The sequence below is a fragment of the Chaetodon auriga genome, chromosome 21 (assembly GCF_051107435.1).
Source record: "Chaetodon auriga isolate fChaAug3 chromosome 21, fChaAug3.hap1, whole genome shotgun sequence".
In the NCBI taxonomy this organism is placed as follows: domain Eukaryota; kingdom Metazoa; phylum Chordata; class Actinopteri; order Chaetodontiformes; family Chaetodontidae; genus Chaetodon; species Chaetodon auriga.
This window is the reverse complement of record NC_135094.1, coordinates 20,867,910-20,887,089: the sequence shown is the minus strand read 5'-3', so window position 1 is coordinate 20,887,089 and position 19,180 is coordinate 20,867,910. Positions and strand designations below refer to the sequence as shown.

The window sequence follows — 19,180 nt, the reverse complement described above, 5'->3', positions numbered from 1 at the left end:
GCAAAGGCCCATGACCTACTGACAATGGGACCCACCAGTTGAGAAACACTGATTTAGACTAGACCGCAGACTTTTTAGAATTCAGTAATGCCTCATTGTCAAGCTCTTCTCATTGTGCTTCTTCCTTGGCCTGTTGATGCAACTGGGCACTCCACGTGTTTCAGAGACACTTGTTTGTCTACACCCTCCCCAGGTCAACAGAGTTAACAGAACTGTAGTGCAAAAACAACTGAACCTTCTAAACTGGGAGGAAAAGGGTAAAAATGCAGGAAAAAAAACACATGATTCAGATCATTCATAATAAATATTCTCTTGAAATAGTCTCAGTCAATATTTATGAATGCCCCCAAAGTCCCTGGTACTTGTGCAGTGAGGATCTGACAGTGACTTTTCTGAAAATGGAAGCACACAGCCCTATTCCATCTCCCTTAGCTCACTGCTGCGTGGAAATAGGAGACTGGGTTTTCTGGTTGTGGTGAAACTTTAGCTATGAAGGCAAGCCATTGACCCACAGGGCACAGACAAAGAATGCTTGGCTCACTACAAAAGTAAATTATAGTGTCATCATGGCTTTATCAGTTCAGACATCATTTGATTTGATTTCTAAAAAATAGCACTGCATACTGTTAGTAGTGAGATTACAATGCATAAGGTATGGAAGTTTCTAGACATTTGGGATATCAATTATGATAAATCCACATCACAGAAAGTCTATTATTTCTCTACTGTGGTGCAATGTTTTCAGTGGCAAGTCATTTATGGATTTTCTGACTGCATTTTATGATCCAATATCTATTTTAGTTCTATTTTTCACTATTCCTTTTCCTTAATTATACATCTTATAATGTGCACTTTAGACCTGCATTAAAATTAATGTAGCAGTTTAGATATGGTTTGTGAACCAGTGTGAATTAGCCCATTATTATGAAAACATTAACTGTTGGCTTCTTATGATTTTTTGCATAGTATTTTCTATAATGGTCATAGTGAGGATGGTCTGGACAGGAATTAGACAGCCATCAACTTCAGCATGAACAACAGCAGCAGTTCAGAGGTGTGCTCACCTGTGAAATGTAGCTGAAACAGATGCAAAATGAGAAGTCTGCTCCCACTGTTCACTGCAGCTTGCTGCCAATATCACTAACTGAACTGCCTTGACACATCCTCACATTCTTTCTAAATTGAGGATGTAGATCTTATCTTTTTCTTTATTTTTTGTTTCACTCTAATGTCATGGCTTACTGACTTACACAGGACATGATGAAGTTGAGGGTGCATGTAGTGTCCTTATCATGGATGAGAAATCTCTTCTTAAAACAATTTCAATGGAAGGGACAAACACAACACACCACAGTTGCTGCTCTTTGAAAAATAAGTTAAGCTGAAGCTAATATGAGACCTATGCAGTCCATGTTACACAAAGTGGGTATCTTCCAGAGTTACAATATTTTTAGTCTGAAATTCCCTCTTGCTTCCACAGTCCACAGACTTTACAATCAGCACTACTCCCAGTAGACCACACACACTCAAACCGACTAAATCAGTCGTGCAATATCAGTTCATACTAACTTGGGCAATATCAATATTTCTGATGTGCAGTAATGTGAATTCAATCACTGTCTGCACTGCAAACTTCCCCTTTGTGGGATTAATATATCATTTATCTCATCTCACTCTTTAAGAGTGTGTATTTCATGTGTGTATTAATGTGAGTGTGCCTTGTTGTGCCTTGAAATTTAATGTATGAGTGTTCGTACACACCTCCAAGTGATTCTGTAGTTCAACCTTACAGATTTCACCAGACTCTCAACAAGATGAGCTTTCCTCAGTGAATTCAGCCTTCCCATAACCCAGTAGTTGTACGTTTATTATTTTTTTTTTTTATTATTGCAGTTTCTGTCACCCTCTAGTAGTTAGAAAATGCTTAGTGCAGCTTTAAGCTGGATCAGGCCAGCCTGTTCATAATTTTGATGATGTACCTGGAACCAAATGATGATAATTACACATGACAATCCTAGCGAGTGTTGTTACACGTCCACAGTAACAAGTAACAGAGAGCCTGGTGGGGGCAGAGGAGAAAGAAAGGCAAGATTTTCTGGAAAGAGAGAAAAAACATGCCTAAAATGTGTGAAATTAATGCTGCATTATTATTGTTCTTCATCTTGTTCTTACCAGAAAATCTGTCATCCCATGCAGGAAAATACATTTTCCACATAGGTCCAATCCAAGGCCAAACATCTTTAAGTGGCAGTCACAGATTCAATGACTTTGCACCTTTCACCTTAATCTAGGCCCAATGTGCAGAAATGTTCAGATGCTTTGAGCTGGCAGGAATTAAGAAGTCCATTACTGTTTTTCTCCAAAATTGCCATTGCATGCTACCGTGGTGATTAGCTAGTCTGTAGAGTGAAGAAACCTTTGGTTTCTCCCTTACTACAAGATCATGACTTGTCCTTGGTATCTAAAGTTGTGAGTAAGAGTCCTGGGTGATGCAGAATGCACATGCTAATGTCCACTCATTAGACATTATGCTGTGTAGATTAGAGACACTTGGGATATTTTTAACTTACCTTACTTTACCTCAGGTCTAGCTACCTACCTTGCAGACATCTAGTGGTTCTCATTATCCTCCACCAGCAACATCCACCAGCCAAGACCCTGGTGGACATCGCTTGCACCGAGAATGCTGAGCTCGGGGACGGCACCACCTCCGTCACTCTCCTCACCTGAAACCATTGAAGTCTTACTTGAAGGAGGGTCTCCACCCTCAGACCATTGTCAGTGTGTTCCACACCACCAACAACCTCGTTGTAAACAAGATCAAGGTATCCATCATCTCTGTGAAGAAAGTAAAAATGAAGAGAAACAGTACTGGATGGAAATAAGCTTCAAAGTTTGATTTTCTTGTCTGGGACAATAAACAACATTTATGATATTAGTTCACAAAACCTGCTATATTAATCCTTTCATATTGGCAACAATTTCCACTATTTCAAGCTACAACCTGCTCTGTGTGATAAGATTGTAATGAAGAGCAGCAGCTTGTGGTGAATACGCTGGTAGACTTGCGCCCTGCTTCAAAATACAGAACACAGTCTTTGGCAGTTGGCAGCCACAGCCCTCTGCTGTGGTATGATAATTCTGAAATGCAATACACCTCTGTACAATTCATTCAGTTATCAAAGACAAAAAGCTAAATGGCAGTCCTTTTAACATGCTTGTCATTTAATTATAATACAGTAGAGGAAATACATAAAACAATGTTTATTGTGTTCACTTTATTTCTTTGATTTGTTTTATTTAAATCAAATCAAAACAAATGGAACTTTTTATCCAAAAAAGGAAATTCACTTGGTCAGAGGGGCATACACGGGTGAAAACAGTAACAGCAAAAAGAAAAAAAAAAACTTGACAGAAATTTAGAAATTCTTTTACTCTTTTTCTTATATAAAAGGTTTTCTTGATATAGAAAAGTCAACAATAGTTTTGAAACAAAACAATTGTTAACCTTTGACAGTTTACTGTTTTCTAAAGGATAAGGTTTAGTGATTCAATTTCCATTTGTATTTTTTGCAGTGCAATAATCAGCTAGGCTACTTAAGTAAAATGCTCTGGGATTTTGGCCAGAGTAAAAGAAACTGTTAAATGACAACAGCCACATGGATGAGAGGACATACATTGATTCTATAGCAAACATTTATTCCGATCATTTAGACAATGCACAATTTGTTATCTACCCTGATCAGCGTGCTCTGAATACTCAGTGTGATTGCTAGATTCAACTGTCTTCAAGCATTCAATACTTTTAACACAAAGCCGCAACAAATGGGGCTTTTTTTTTTTTGCTTTTTTTTTTTTTTTGGAACTGAACTGATGGTAATTTAATTTACACAGTTTTTTTTTTTTTTCTTGCTGCATAGAATTCACACAGCTGATCACAGTATCAGAAAACATTAATTATTCATCCAGGGACAACACAAGAGGCTACACATGCAGAGAGCATCCATTCACAGGTCTAACCATTGGATCTACATTTCTACTCATGTGTCACATTAAACTCTTTGATTTCACAGGCCTTTGGGACAGACTCTAAATCAGATGAACAATTCAAAAAAATGCAACAGAAACATCCATATATATATATTTTTTTTCCATTTTTTTTTGTTTGTATATCCAATCTATATATTAGATATGTCAATCTCGGGGGATTTCTGATATCTCTATGCGCCATCCTAAAGGGAGTATGGACAATGTTAAGGCTTATATCTAAAGAATATAACTTGTATTTTGCACCTTCTCATCATGCAAGTTCAACTTTGTAAAGATGACCACAATTACATGGTTTCACATATATCATGATTGTATGTTAAAATGGCAGTCTTCTTCGATATGTCCATTGTAAATAGGCTGGTATGAAATGTTATTCTTGAATAAATGAGTGCCCTACTGTATTGTCTCAGTGGCCAGCTCTATTGTGCACAACATAGAAATGTACTTTAGCTTGTAATATAGTCCTATATTAGATTTTGAAATGAGCTCCTGTACTGTACATTTTTTCTCTGATGGCAGACATATTTCTCCAGTATGTAGGCCTAGGTTAGTATGTTTTGTTAACATTAGCCAAAAAGCTATCAATATAATAGACCAGTAACTGATTTGCATTAGTCTGCAGTGCAGTGTAAGAAAGCATAAGAGAACAACAAAGGATACATCTGGTGATTTATGTCTTAATGTCATCAAATCTTATGAACAGAGCCAAACCAACAGTGAATGTTTCCGCTAACAAATATTGTGTGTGATCCCACACTTAAAATATCTTATTCCTCTCTGCCATAGAGCTCCATTGTTGTCCAGAATCGACTAAAAACACATCAGTGAGCCATACTGTTGCACTGGGTGATATGTTCCTTTATTACCACATTACACCACGTCACACACTGTAGTTTATTTGGACTCCATCCAACCATGCACTGTCTTGCTGGGAAAATACTCACTAGACCACAACATATGCATTATTCCTTTGCTAAAAAATAATTCCCAAATTCCTGAGCTTTTTTTGACAATGAAACTATATATTTGTCAGTCAGTTTCAAAAATTCATATCTTCAGTTGGAAGCAATGGGGTTGGTGCTGAGAGGGAGACTAACACGTTGTTGGTTTTGGTCTTTTCATATGATGTGTTGACAATAGGAAAATTACAATATAAGAAAAATGTAGCATTTTGCTTTAAAAAGTAAAGTACCACTGTTTGTCCTTGAAGGATTGCATTAGAAAAGATCACTTGGGAGAAGTTGCTACTCCAAAATACACTGCAACTCTTACTGGGATATGTTGTGGCTATGTATTTATGATTGAGACTGTATTGTGTATTGCAAGTATAAATTCAAACAGAAAACAATTGAATATAATATTTCTCTCTCAAAGTTGAGCCACCAGAACACATCATCTTCCTAAGACTTACATCAAACATCATTTTGTATGGTAGCCAGTCTATGTGTAAGTGTTTATTTAACAGGTAATTCATCTCTAGAGAATGCACCTCAGTAAAACTGCGAAGAATGTAATTTTTGGCTAAGCTATCTAGCATATCAGAAGTCGAAATACTACAATCCTGCAAAAATTAAATCTTCACTGAATTGCAATGTTTCTGTTATGTTTCACATTCTAACATTTTGAGAGCAGTCAAACCTACTGTAACTGCACCAACTTATTGTGTGGCTACAAGAAATTATTCTGACACGCAACTTAAAACCATCTCCAGTGACTCAAGTGCTTGAGGCAGTCAAACACTTGACACTCAGTTTGAGAGTTTAAATAACACAAAAGGCTGTATTTAAAATATTCAATCCACGTGGATTACTTTAAAAATAAATATTTTCTTTTTAAGAGTTTGATTCAGCTGAATCTAAACCTCAGCTATTTTTATTAAATTATGTACACATTTCAAATTAATATGATGCAGATTGAGTGGCAGCTTCATTTAAGGAAAAACAATAAATAAATAAATAAATAATAATAACAATAGCCCGCCAGCCTGAAGTGATGACACTACTACTACTTACATAAAAAAGATTGTCATATAACTCGTAACAGTGAAATAAAGAACATACTGTTAAACATTTCTGTAAATTCAAAGTAAAGCACATTTATGATAAAAATGTTGATAAATCTTGAAAAATTGTGATATGCACTTTATAAAAGTGACCATGCAAATGTTAACTGGGGTATAGAATAAATCATGTACAATATAATGCAGGCTTGCCATACAAATGCTGAAAATTACATCTGATAATTAATATTCTTTTCTAATGAAAAATTCTGGCTTTGGCAAATTTTCTCACAGTCACTCTGGCAAAATATTTTCATCGGACAACTGATGCCAATACTCGAGTGCTTGTATCAAATATATTTTATATACAGTGGGTGCTTATATAATCACTGAGATACTAGTTAATGATATGCAGCAAAATGTAAACCACAGTAAACACAGATTTTGTCATTACTCAAATGATAAACAGTCACCATCCTGTATGTACTGAGTATTAATGAATAAAAACAAAGAACAATGTGGTTTCTGAGAGAACTGGCAGCATCTGCTGGCCTCTAGGTTGCAATTTGATGCACTGGGTTGGATTTCAGAGAAAATGTGCTGGTTGCTTGATGGCACAAAATAAAATTATAGCACAATGCTGAAAGAAGGTGCTGTTCTTCCAGTGCATATGATGGAGGGGGTGCTAAACCCACCAAAAATCATCTGTTACATCTGTTACTTATTCTGCTCAGCAAAGCCAAAGATGCTAAAAGGTTTTCATTTAATGATGATAATTAAACAGAGGTATTAATCTAACCGCAATTTTATATATTCTTGTCAAAAAATGCTACATGTAGCGCCTGTAAATGTGTGCTACAACAAATCATGTTTGATTTTTGCTACTATGTGAGCACAGTGCTTTACAGAGTATTCTGCTTAAAAGAACTAAGATCTGAAATTATTTTATTTTATATATTGTTTTTTCTGAGAAAAAGATGATTAAAGAAACGGCAACATTTTGGGAAATAGGTTTGTTTGCTATATGAACCAGAGTCAGAGGATCAACATCTGTCTCATGTCTGTGGATCCAGTGCAGGAATAGATGCAGGATATGTTTAGCCAAGCAGAAAGACTGGAAGAAGGGGGAAACTTGTAGCTTGTCTTAATCCTTTGAAAATGAGACATGTGGGTACTTGTGTTGCTTTTTTTTTTTCTTTTTTTTTTTTTCAAATTTGTAAATTGCTGTTTCTAAATGTTCTTTTTTGATATCGTCACTGCTCCCCAACATAGAAACATGGGAAGCTCCCAGCAGTTTTAATTATTTAAATTTTGTGTCTGAGAAATCATTCCTTTTGGTTTTGTGTGGTAGTTGTTTCTCTTTTGTGATTTAACTTGGAATGTTCCAGCCAAGCCTTAGAAGTCCACAACTGCCAGTCGCCTAACCATGTCAAAGCAAAGAATGCAAAGACATGGTTTTTGTTTCAGAACTTTGTGACTGTCCATGTCAAAAAAGTTGTCCATTTGAAAGTTAAAAAGAGAGCTTTTAAGCAGAATGAAACCTGACATGTTATGATTTTTGAGGTCAAGTATTGCATTAAGTTTTGGAAAAACTAATTATCGTATGGTATAAAGAAGCATAATATTTAACTATTTTGCTGCTTTTTTGTGCTGTACATATGAGATTGACATGGACATCGAAATGTAAGTACAAGATATAAAGATAAGGTCAGGGTTTACAGTATACAAGGTACAGTAAACATATATTTCAGTGCAAGTCACAGCATATTTGACTTCATAGCTACAGAAGGAATGCTAAGCACACTTATGGTTCAAAACAGTATTCTGTTGAGTAGGTGGTATCTGTACAGTAAAAGACAAAATACAAAACATATCTCTGTCACAAATTAATGACATTGTTGTTCACTCTTTGTAAAATAATTAATTCTTTATCTATTCAAATTATACAGTATATTGTATATTAAATAGTATTTTCTGGTGTAGCACCCTTTTCAAACATACACAGTATTTACAGTGCAGGGAAGTAAACAATGGTTTCACAGCTACGAAACAATTATTTTGCTGTATTTGCTGCTTTTGCTACAGTTTGAACATTACTGTCCGACTCGCTTTTTTCTATTTTGTGATGATTTATATCCAAAACACATGGAACTGTTTAAAAAATGTTCTCCTATCCCCCAAAGCACTGGCACAGCATCAACATTACAACAGGTTTCCTTTGGAGAGACCACAAAAGTACACAGTGATTATTTCTACAACACTTAAAAGGTTGTGATTTAGTGTAAACACGTACAAAAATCCCATGCTGAATAAAACCTTTTCTTTTGAAGCAATTATGATATATACAATGGTGGGTAATACTGACTGTTGTCACAGATATGGGATACTCTGAACATCCAGCTTTCTTGTATTATTAGCTACATCTCAGGAGTCTCCATTAATTTAGTACATTAGTCCTTAAAAACAGGAGTTATCGACGTTCCCTTGTAGAAAATGTTCCGGGCATTATCAGGACTGTTGGCTCTCTCTGGAATCAGGATGATATTATTTCCTTTTCTCCGCAGTGTGGACTCGCGGCTGGAGGAGACTGAGGGGGTTTCTGAAGTGGTCTCCCCTCCTCCCCCACCACCACCTCCTCCAGATCCAGAACCACTACCATCCCCCGGAGTGACCCTTATGGTAGAGAGGCCCTGTGGGTGAAGCCTCTGCTCTGACTGGCCAGTGTTCTGGGTGTGAACAGTAACTATGGGTGGGGTGCTAATGGTGGCAGTGGTAGTAACGATGTGATTGGCACGCTTCCTGTCAATGGACCCTTCACGCATAGAGTCTGAGCTTTCTGAGTCTCTGTTTAGATCATTGAGCTCAAAGGACTGCCTCAAACTTCCACCTCCTCCTGATATTCCTCCTGTTCCACTGGTCCCTGTACCCCCACCAGCTCCTGTGCCATGATCCAGGGACCGCCACCTCCATGATCCACTTCCATCTGTGGACGGAGCTTGGATCACTGGTTTGCTATTTTCAGGGTGGGCCTCTACCCTAACAATTGCTCCAGTACTGCCTGAAATACTGCCTGTGGTACTACCTAGTGAGCTGGGCCCTGTGGTGCTAGTGGGGTCTTGATCAGTTAGCGCCCTGTAACTAGCAGAGCCCTGGCAACTTCCAGTGGTGCTGCAGCCAATGCTACTCTCATCTAAGCTCTTAGAGTGGGCCTGTAATAGGCCTTGCTGCTTGGACATAGCAATCACTTGCATGATTCGTGGTTGTGTGTTGTGCCCATTACCATTGGTCCTGCAGGCTGTGGTCTTCTCTGCTGCCCTTTGCCAGTTAGCCTGAGCTGTGGTATTTAATGTCGACATCCCCTCACTTCCTCCACCTACCCCCATTCTTGGTGAGGTGGTGTTGTAATTCTCATGAGCTTCCTCTGGTATGTGGACCAGCTGTGATGACCCAGGTCTGGATTGCATGGATATCCTAGCCCCTCCAGTGATGCCACTACAGTTACTGGGCAGAGTGGTACTAGCACCTGTGGCCAGCTTGGACATGTACGCATGACCATCAAAGCCTCCATTCAAGCCCATGGCTGATGGTTCAGAGCTGGATCGGAGCTCCATGCTACCGTGGTGGTGCGGATGCTGGGAGGACTGGCCAGATGATGAGTCTACAGAGGAAGAGAAGGAGTCTGGGACCTGCAGGGAGCATTTATGGTTGTTGTTCTTACTTTTCCATTGAGACAGAAGCTGCTTTGAGCGGCTGGAGTCCATGGAGGCATGGTGGAGGGTGGCAGCATGACGTCTGGCTGCTTCCTCATATGCTGCCATGGCCTGCGGGGTGTGGACTCGAGGAAGGGTGTGGCTAAAGGTCACCATGGCATCTTTGTTCTGAGGACTGCGGGGGGAGATCACTTCGACATCTGCACTGGATCGTTTCAGACTGTCATCAGGTCTCTGCTGTTGAATGCCTCGGTGGAGGAGGCCCTCAGAGTGGGAGGTGGGTATGCCAGCTTCCCCAGGCATGCTGGCTTTCATTTGCAGGTGGTGGAGTACAGCTTCTTGACTTATGTGGGGCAAGGAGCAGGGGGGGCGTTGCAGCAGTGGAGGCAGGCTTGCACTGGCCTCCTCACTAGGCTGAAAATTTCCCACTGCATACAACCCCTGGCAACAGAGAAAATAGAAAAACATTATGTACAGTCCATTTTACTTGATGCTTACTTTACTTAATGCCTTTACGAGTTTTTTGTCAAACCATTACAAACAGACTTACGGAAAAGTTAACCCTATAGAGATATTCATGATTTTGCTGTGGTACAGCTTTAATTGTGCATAATGTGATTCTTAAAACTTCAAAACTAACCGAACAAATGGCATATGGATTCAATTTTACTTAGCCCCCACCTGCACTGCTGTTCTTTCATCCCTTCCCAGGAGATTTAACAACTATTCACAGTTAGCGTCATGACAACTCCAATGACTGTCATTTAAACTTACCCCGTAATAGGCCCCTCAGAGGTTAATTCCTGGGACTCCCCTTCAGTCCGTTAGAACTGAAGAAGCCCCTACAATCAAGTCTAGTTGCCCTGGATTCAACCCTAGGATAACCATGATTTGGATGACTAAGAATCTTACAAGACAATTTGATTTATTATTTTACCAAATTACTTTTCTAAAATTAAGCCCTAACGTCAATTTTGACTGCAACTTCTTTTCTGTCACTGGAAGAAAACTGCCACAAATTGCATGACAGTAACTGTGTAAACTCCTAAGGACACACACGTAAGTAGAAACTAATCTTGAACCATGTCATCACCATAGCTCTACAGGGGGAAATGTCTGTGAGTCGGTCAGCTCACTTCTTTGGTCGAGACTGAAATATCTCAGCAACTACTTTAGGGATTGATGTGAAATTTGGCACAAGTATTCAAGGTGTCCTTGACTTTGACTGTAACTGACTGGTATTTTTGGTTCAAACTGAAATGTCTGGACAACAGTTGGATGGGTCACAATGACACAAAGATATTTTATCGTCAGTCATGAACTGTAATACTTAAGGATACTGTGGCAACCCCCAGACTTTTCATCTAGTGCCATCACAATATCAAAATGATTGTTTTATTTCCACATACTTAATACTGCAAGACTAATCATCAGCCTTAGCTGTATTTAGCATTTAGCAATTAACAAATGTAAACATGCTATTATGCTAAGCTAATATGTTGAACATGGTGAACATTACTTAGCATTGCCATTGTGAACATTTTAGTATGGTGATGTTAGCATTTAGCTGAAACCACTGCCACTGCAGAGTCTTTAGTTTTGTTTAGTCCATCACGTTAGAATATATGGATGTGTTTCAGATAATTTTACAAACTGCTCATGCTTCCTGTCAAAGCACAGACATGATTTTTACATTTATCTTAATTTTCTGTTGTGTCTCGTTTAATTAAGCTAAACATGCCCAGTTTTTCATATTCAGCACTCACACCCCCAGATGACTTATCTGATTTAAATATTTTTTTCAATCCAAGTAAGACTGGAAACTTCTGGGTTAGTGCATTTCTTAAAATTTTGAGGTGGAAAAATGCCAAATCAGCTGTCATGTTATGAATGATCTGTGTCTACACAGGACACACTGCAAGTGACTTGCTGTTGCTTTGGTTTAGATGTGATTTGATGTTGCACTTTCAGGTGCTTTACAAGGGTGCAGAAATTAATTTACCATTTTTTGGCAATTTCTCATTTCTAATTTCAGTAACTCTAAATCAGTGTGTAAGTTTTTGGCTAAAAAATTCTGGTAGACTGTAGCAACACATGTTTAAACTTTGTTTTTGAAGGACTGCTGCTCCTCTCTCCAGATAGGCCTTTTATACAGGGAGACCACTAGAAAGGAGGTTGGTGGCACCTACCAGGTAGACAGCGATAGCACCTCCAAGCAAGAAGCCCAGGTAGACATCGATGGCGTGGTTCTTGTACTGAATAATCCTGGTCAGACCACAAATGATGGCACAGATAATGAAGGAGAAGACCAGCAGGGGCTTGAGCAGCTTGGATGAGTCTGTCAGAGTGCTGTTGAAGTACATCTGTGGACACATGACAGATTTATTTTCCACTGTACTTAATAGATTACTACTTTGGGTTATTATCATTACTGTTGTAACAACTCTGATTCCAAAAAAATTATGATGTTGTGAAAAAATTAAATAATACAGAATACAATAATTTGCTAATACCTTCTGATATATATATATATATTCAATTGTAAATAGTGCAAAGGTAATATATATGTATGTTTTACCTCATCTATATTTGTCTCAGTACAAATCATATTTTTGTGAATACAAGCCTAATCTGAACCTGATGCTGTTTGAAACATTCCACCAGTAAACAGGTTCATTCGTAACAGGTGATTGTGTCATGATCGGGTATGTAAGGTGCATCCTTGAAAGGCTCAGCCATTCACAAGCAAGGATGAAGCAAGGTTCACAACTTTGTGAAAAACTGAATGGGCAAATAGTTTAAGAAGTTTAGTTTCATCTGCAAGGAATATCAGGATTTCATCATCTACAACTCATAATATCATTTAAAGATTCTGAGAATCTGGAGAAATCTCTGCAAGGCTTAAGACCAACATTGAATGCTGGTGACCTTCGATCCTCTTGGCAGCACTGCATTAAAAACGAACACCCAAGTATTTGTACACATCCACAATCTCAATGTCCAAAGCCTGGATGCTGACCGGTGTAATCCGTGGCATAGTCCTGCGGAAATCGATTACCATCTCCTTTGTCTTGCTGGCATTTATATGCAGGTGGTTCAGTTCACACCAATTGCCTACTCCAGCTTCTTCCAGCTTCCTCCTGAGTAGTGATAGTTGGATTGCGTTGAAAGCAGTACAAAGTTGAAAAACATTACCCTCACTGGGCTCCCAGTGTTCTCCAGGTGAGAAAGGGATGTGTGAAGCAAGTAGATGACTGTATCCTCCACACCAATGCCTGGTAGATAAGCAAACTATCAGGGGTCCAGCTCGTTGCTCACCAGGTGACGGAGGTGGTTCAGTGTGATCCTCTCCAACATCTCCATCAGGTGGGAAGGTAAGGCTACTGGCCTGATGTGGCTGGGCTCCCTGGGATGCGCGGTCTTTGGGACTTGAACCACACAGGAGGTTTTCACAGAGCTGGAACTCTCTCCAGACTCATATTGAAGATGTGCAAGTAAGGTCCAGCTGATCTGCAGAGTCGCTAAACATTCTGGAGCTGATGCCATCAAGGCCTGTAGCCGTCCTCGCCTGGAGTGCAATATACATCAACTGAAGCAACTGAAGTCGTATGTCAAGCAAGAATTGGAGAGAATATTAGTGTTCTCTGTTCCCAAACATTTACTGTGAGTTCAGATTCAGAATGCTTTACCGACACCTGCATGGAAATTGCTTAAAAGGAAATGTGATATAACACAGTGGTAAACATGCTCCTGCCCCAACTTTGAATGTGTTGCAGACCTCGAATTCAAAATGAATGTATACTGTACTTATTAAAATACAATAAAGTTGTATATTGTCTTTGTTCTGTATTCAATTGAACAAAGGTTTAAAGGATTTGCAAATCATTGCATTCTGTTTTTTATTTATGCAGCGTCCCAAAGTTTTTGCTATGTTTTGGTATTTAAAGGATCCAAAATGCCACAACACAAGACAGACGAGACTGGAGACTAATAAAAGTCAATAGTTTTAATAATTGTTCAGAGAATGTGTAAACAGACAAATCCAGAAGAATCACAATGCACTGAAGATGACTGATAACAGGCCAGATGAGTGTTGATGAATCCAATTCTTTCACTGGGCACAGACAGACAGGGCATGGACTGAGACAGGCAAAGGTTAAGCACCTGAGCACAAAGAACAAGAGTCAGGAAGGCAGGTGGCAGACAGGAGTGCATCTTCAGGTCTTGGTTGTTATCACATGGATAAACTGGCAATTTGACCATTAGATTGCGGATGGAAGCCCGAGGACAGACTAACTTATGCCCCCAGGGAGAGGCAGAACTCCCTCCAAACTTGGGAGATGAATTGTGGACCTCTGTCAGAGACAATATCTACCATGCAGATGGAATACATGATGTACTAACACTAATGGTTAGTATGACTGTGTTACCTTGGGATGGGGGTAGTCTGTTAATGAAATCCAAAGCAATGTGTGACTAGGGGCGGCTGAGAACAAGCAACAGTCTGAGGACACTGGCAGGTGCTTGATGAGAAGTCTTCCCCTGGGTGTAGACAGAACAGGTGGTGACATACTCCCGGGTTGTCTGCTCTCATCCTAAGCCACCAGAAATGTCGCCTGAGCACCCTTAGGGTTCGATTGGCATCGGGGTGGCAGGTGAACCAGGACTCCTGACTCTTTGAAAAAATGAGGATGTCATCTGACTAAACAACAACAAAATGATTAATGAAGTCCTGCAGAACATCATTGACTAGGTATTGAAAGATGGCTAGGGCATTGGTGAGCCCAAAAAGCATCGCCGGATGTTCAAAGTGCCCCAGTGGTGCGTTGAATGCCGTCTTCCACTTGTCCCCCTCCTTTATTCTCACTAAATGCTGGAATTCCAGAGATCTAATTTGGAAAAAACAGTGGCTCCCCAAAGCAATTCAAAAGCAGAGGAGATCGTTGCAGAGGGTTTTTTAGAAACAAAGATATCCCCGCATCAACAGAAGAGGAGGGACAGATAATACCTGTGGATGTTTGTAATATGGCACAGTGTTAGGTGGCAGCCTGTTGCAGTAGCTCCATCGTTTTTGTTTGTTTTTTGTTCATTTAGTGTGTTTTTTTCCAATCTTTTTAATTCGATTTCTTACTTGTGCTTTTGATAACTGTGTTGTGGTGTTTGCGCACAGTTTTACAACTTGGCCCTCCTGCTACTTTTTGCACTCTTTGTAACGGAGGGCCATACAGAGGGGAGTGGGGGTATTGTCTACATACATGAGCAGCTGATCGTGGTGTTTAAACCCATGCTGCTGCCCGGAGAGAGGATTGTAGAGAAGCTGAGGCAGAGCAGAGATGCCTACAGGAGGAAGCTGGAGGCCAAACTCCAGCAGAACAGAATGAGGGATGTGTGGGCAGGAATGAAGAAGATCACGGGGCTCAAGGCAAGAGACAGAGCAGCAGCCCGCAGCCTTGAGAGGGCCTTTTTTTTGTTGTCTCTGATTGCCCTCTATCCTATGTATATGGATTTTTACAAGCCTAAACTTGTTTATTTGAGGAACCAAATGCTCGCTCTACAAACAAAGTCCTGTGCCGGTGTGGTTCCCCAGTTACCTGACCAGGTGAGGAGGCCGTATGGAGGCTGCAGAGCCGGCGCTAAGCTAAAGGCTGAGAGGCTAGCGAGAAAGTGGAGATACAAGCCTTCGGTACCTTTTGTGATCATGGGAAATGTGAAGTGACAACCGAACAAAATTGATGAACTGGCTGCGCTGGTGAAAAATGTCAAGACCTACAGTTTGCTGTGCTTTTCTGAAAAATGGCTCACGACAAACATCAACACAAGGTGGTGTAATCCTGGGCATGTAAGCACCAAAATCTCCAACTGCTGCAGGGACATCAAACTTATGGCTGTAAATTTGCGTCCTTATTATTTGCCTAGAGAGTTTGGACATGCCATTGTTGTTACTGTTTACATCCCTCCACAGGCCGACGCAGAGGTAGCGTGTGACGTCATCCACTCCGCTGTTGCCAATCTACAAACACAGCATCCTGAGGCCATTGTGTTGATCTCTGGGGACTTTAATCACGTGACTCTGGACACAACTTTGCCTGCTTTCTTCCAGTATGTGGACTGTAACACCAGGGGAAATAGGACTATTGGCCTACTGTATGCAAATGTAAAGGACGCATACAGTGCCACCCCACTGCTTGCACTGGGGAAAGCAGACCACAACCTGATTCTGCTTCAGCCTCACTACAAACCAAGAGTGAGAGATTGCTTTGCAACTACAGACTGGGATGTACTGCAGGGGTCACACTGCAAGGACATTGAGGGGACTGTGAACTGCACGACTGACTATATCAACTTATGTATGGACGTTGTCATTCCCTTAAGGACTGTACGCTGCTATGCTAACAACAAGCCCTCTACACCAGAAGAAGAGGGCTTTCAAGGATGGTGATCAGCAGGAGCTTAAGCATGTGCAGAGGGAACTCAGAGTATTGCACCCCCCTCCCCCACCCTCTGCTCTCCCTCTCGACACCAGCACAGAGGAGACCATCCCCCTACCGAAGATCACAGCAGTCCCGGTGTGCGTAGAGCTGAGGAGGCTTCATCCCAGCAAGGCAGCGGGTCCAGATGGGAGTATCCCCTCAACTGCTGAAGGCCTGCAGGTTGGAGATGGGAGACCCCCTACAGAGCATCTTCAACCTGAGCCTAGAGCAGGGGAGAGTCCCTCAGCTGTGGAAAACATCCTGCATCATCCCAGTCCCAAAGAGACTACAAACTGAGGAGCTGAATGACTTCAGGCCAGTTGCCCTGACATCACACATGATGAAGACCATGGAGCGGCTGGTGCTACACCACCTGAGGCCACAGGTGTGCCATGCCCACGAGCCTCTGCAGTTTGCTTACCGGGAGAAGGTGGGAGTGGAAAACTGATGAAGATGAGTGTAGGCTCACATCCCCAGTCATCTCTTTATCGATAAAGTTGTCCACTGCCCTGCAGTCCACCAATGCTTGGAGCTGAAGGGAGAGAGTCTGAAAGAGTGGCAGGCAACTTTAGCCTAGACATGGGTGACGAGTTAGTTGCTGGCTGGTTGTCCACAAGGTATTAAAGTCCCCTGCCCCGGGGCCAAGAGGGCATCTGGCTAGAGAACACAACTGACTAAATGAGACACATTTGAGCTGGGAAACATGAAATACTGGATGAATTCTCATAGTGGCAGGGAGTTTTAGTCTTGTGGCAGTGGGGCTGATGATGGAATTCACTTCGAACACAAAGACACAATGGGAAAAAGAAGGGGAAAACTGCACATCCCCACACAGGGTTATATTATTATTATTATTATTATTATTATTATTATTATTATTAGTAGTAGTAGTAGTAGTAGTAGTAGTAGTAGTAGTATTGTTATTATTATTATTATTATTATTATTATTATGTATTCAGCAGACTAGCTTATAAGCTACCTACCTTGCAAAAAAAATGTTTGCAACCTGGCTTTTTCTTAGTTCCTGGAAAGTTGACACTGAGATGAGTGGATTCAACATAATGAAGCAAAAATAGCGTAGAGGAAATAATCATGCTGAAAAAGTAATCTTGGCTAATTCCATTATCCACCACTCAGTCTCAATCTTTGTTCTCTTCTACTTCTTTATAATTAGGCTCTTCGTGGGAGCATGAGCAGCATTAAGTGTTTGTGTGGGCTCAAACCATTACTCACCGAAACATAGACAGCTGCGAAGGATGCAAGGGTAGCATGCTGTGACGGGAAGGATTTTCTGAAAGAAAGGAAAGAACACAAATAGACTCAAGCAGCATTCACATCTGTATGTGTGTCAACAGAGGGTGGAGAGAGTTTGACCATAATCAACAAAATGCAAGCATAATGAAATATCTCAAACACCACCCTGAACATGCACACCTGAACTAAATTATTTGTATCTTTTCATGTTCTTTTAGTTTTTGTTCACATGTAAGAACCCCACAAATGATTTAACAAAAGGCATAGCCAAGTACCAATGAAACATAAAGTGTGAATGTATGAAGGTCTGATCTACAGTCATATGCTGCAGTGTGGTAGCAGGAGCTTGACTGTGTGCTACATAATACAAGTGAACCTGTGGCCCAGTTTCTCACTGAGCTCCAACCCAATGACCTACATCTGACGACTCCTGGTTCTCAGTCCTCCAACCAACACTCATCTTTGCTCCTGACTATGCAAGTGTGTGAATGTGTGTATTTTGGTGCATTCATGCAGTTGTATGTATCTGTGCATGTATCTGTGTGTGTGTGTGTGTGTGTGTGTGTGTGTGTGTGTGTGTGTGTGTGTGCGCGCGCGCGCACACTCTTAAACCATCATTTACAACATCTGTGGAGCCATAAAAAATTAATTCACAGCTGAAAACTCATAGTGCTGCTTTTGAATGAACTGACCTACTTTTAGCATGGAACTAATTAACACAAACTGTATTATTATGCATCTGCTATTATGCATAGATTATTATAAATGTATGTTGTTATACAGATAATAGTTTGGGTTTCTAAATACTACGATATAAATATGTATAATAAACATTTATTACAATTCTTATAGTCAGGTGCCAATGTGTAAATTGAAAATAATTTTTGCTTGCTGTAATCATTGCTCCTGTTCATACTGGCTGTAAAGAGATCCTTTTCTGACATGCTTATAGTGTAAATGATGGTGGACAAATTTCACAGTCTGTGCAAAAATATACATAGACACAGTCTAACTAATATGGCCCATACCATACATATTATACTGTATATCACACTGTTTTTTAATGATTGATTACATTCCCTATAAACCTCAGTGCTTCCAGCTACATTGTGTGTGCCTATTCACCTAGTGTTGGCATTTTTTTAGCCCTTTTTAACAAACCACTTGCAGCAACCACCTCACCTCTAGGTAGTTACTGCACTAGGAAGTACTTTAATCTTTCCTGTTTGTGTATCCACCACATCTGAGTGACTGAAGTTTAGGATGATTACATGAAGGATAAAAAGCTACAACAAAAACAACAACTTACAGTTAACTTGTTCTTTGTAATTTGCTCTCACAGTCACATTGTCATGAACGGACGTAGAAGAAATGAGAAGATTCTCCTTTATTTTACATACAATGATACTTTGTATGTGCAACAACTCCAGCCGGAAATCAAAGCCAGGATGCTAATCACTGATCCAACATGACGCAACATGCTGTAGAGGTGATGATCATCATAACTGTCCTTAATCAAATGGCAAATAAATTTTGCCATTTCTTGTCCATCTTCTGCTAGCTTTCTAACTCTCTGCTCTCTTTATCTCATTCTTTTGAGAGTCATTGGGAAGTCGAACTACATGCAACCATGTGTCCCTTCTTCTAGTATTCATATCAGTGGTATCCCATGGTGCTTACATTGTAAAAGAAGCTGT

General features: G+C 40.3%; 1 protein-coding gene across 2 annotated transcripts in view; it reads right to left on the bottom strand.

Annotated features, from left to right (window-relative positions):
- Positions 1–3,142: 3,142 nt before the first annotated feature.
- plppr4b (phospholipid phosphatase related 4b) overlaps positions 3,143–19,180 on the bottom strand; it is a 47,643-nt gene continuing 31,605 nt past the window's right edge. The window contains exons 5-8 of one of the 2 annotated variants that reach the window (XR_013079379.1): positions 17,463–17,520; positions 11,949–12,122; positions 3,678–10,200; positions 3,143–3,596 (exon numbers count right to left, since the gene is read on the bottom strand). Coding sequence is in view for 1 of the 2 variants with exons in the window: in XM_076761232.1 (XP_076617347.1) it covers positions 8,500–10,200; positions 11,949–12,122; positions 17,463–17,520 (1,933 nt within the window). In the remaining variant the exon portion in view is untranslated. Of the gene's footprint in view, positions 10,201–11,948; positions 12,123–17,462; positions 17,521–19,180 lie in introns of both variants that reach the window. The other variant, XM_076761232.1, reaches the window with a different exon arrangement.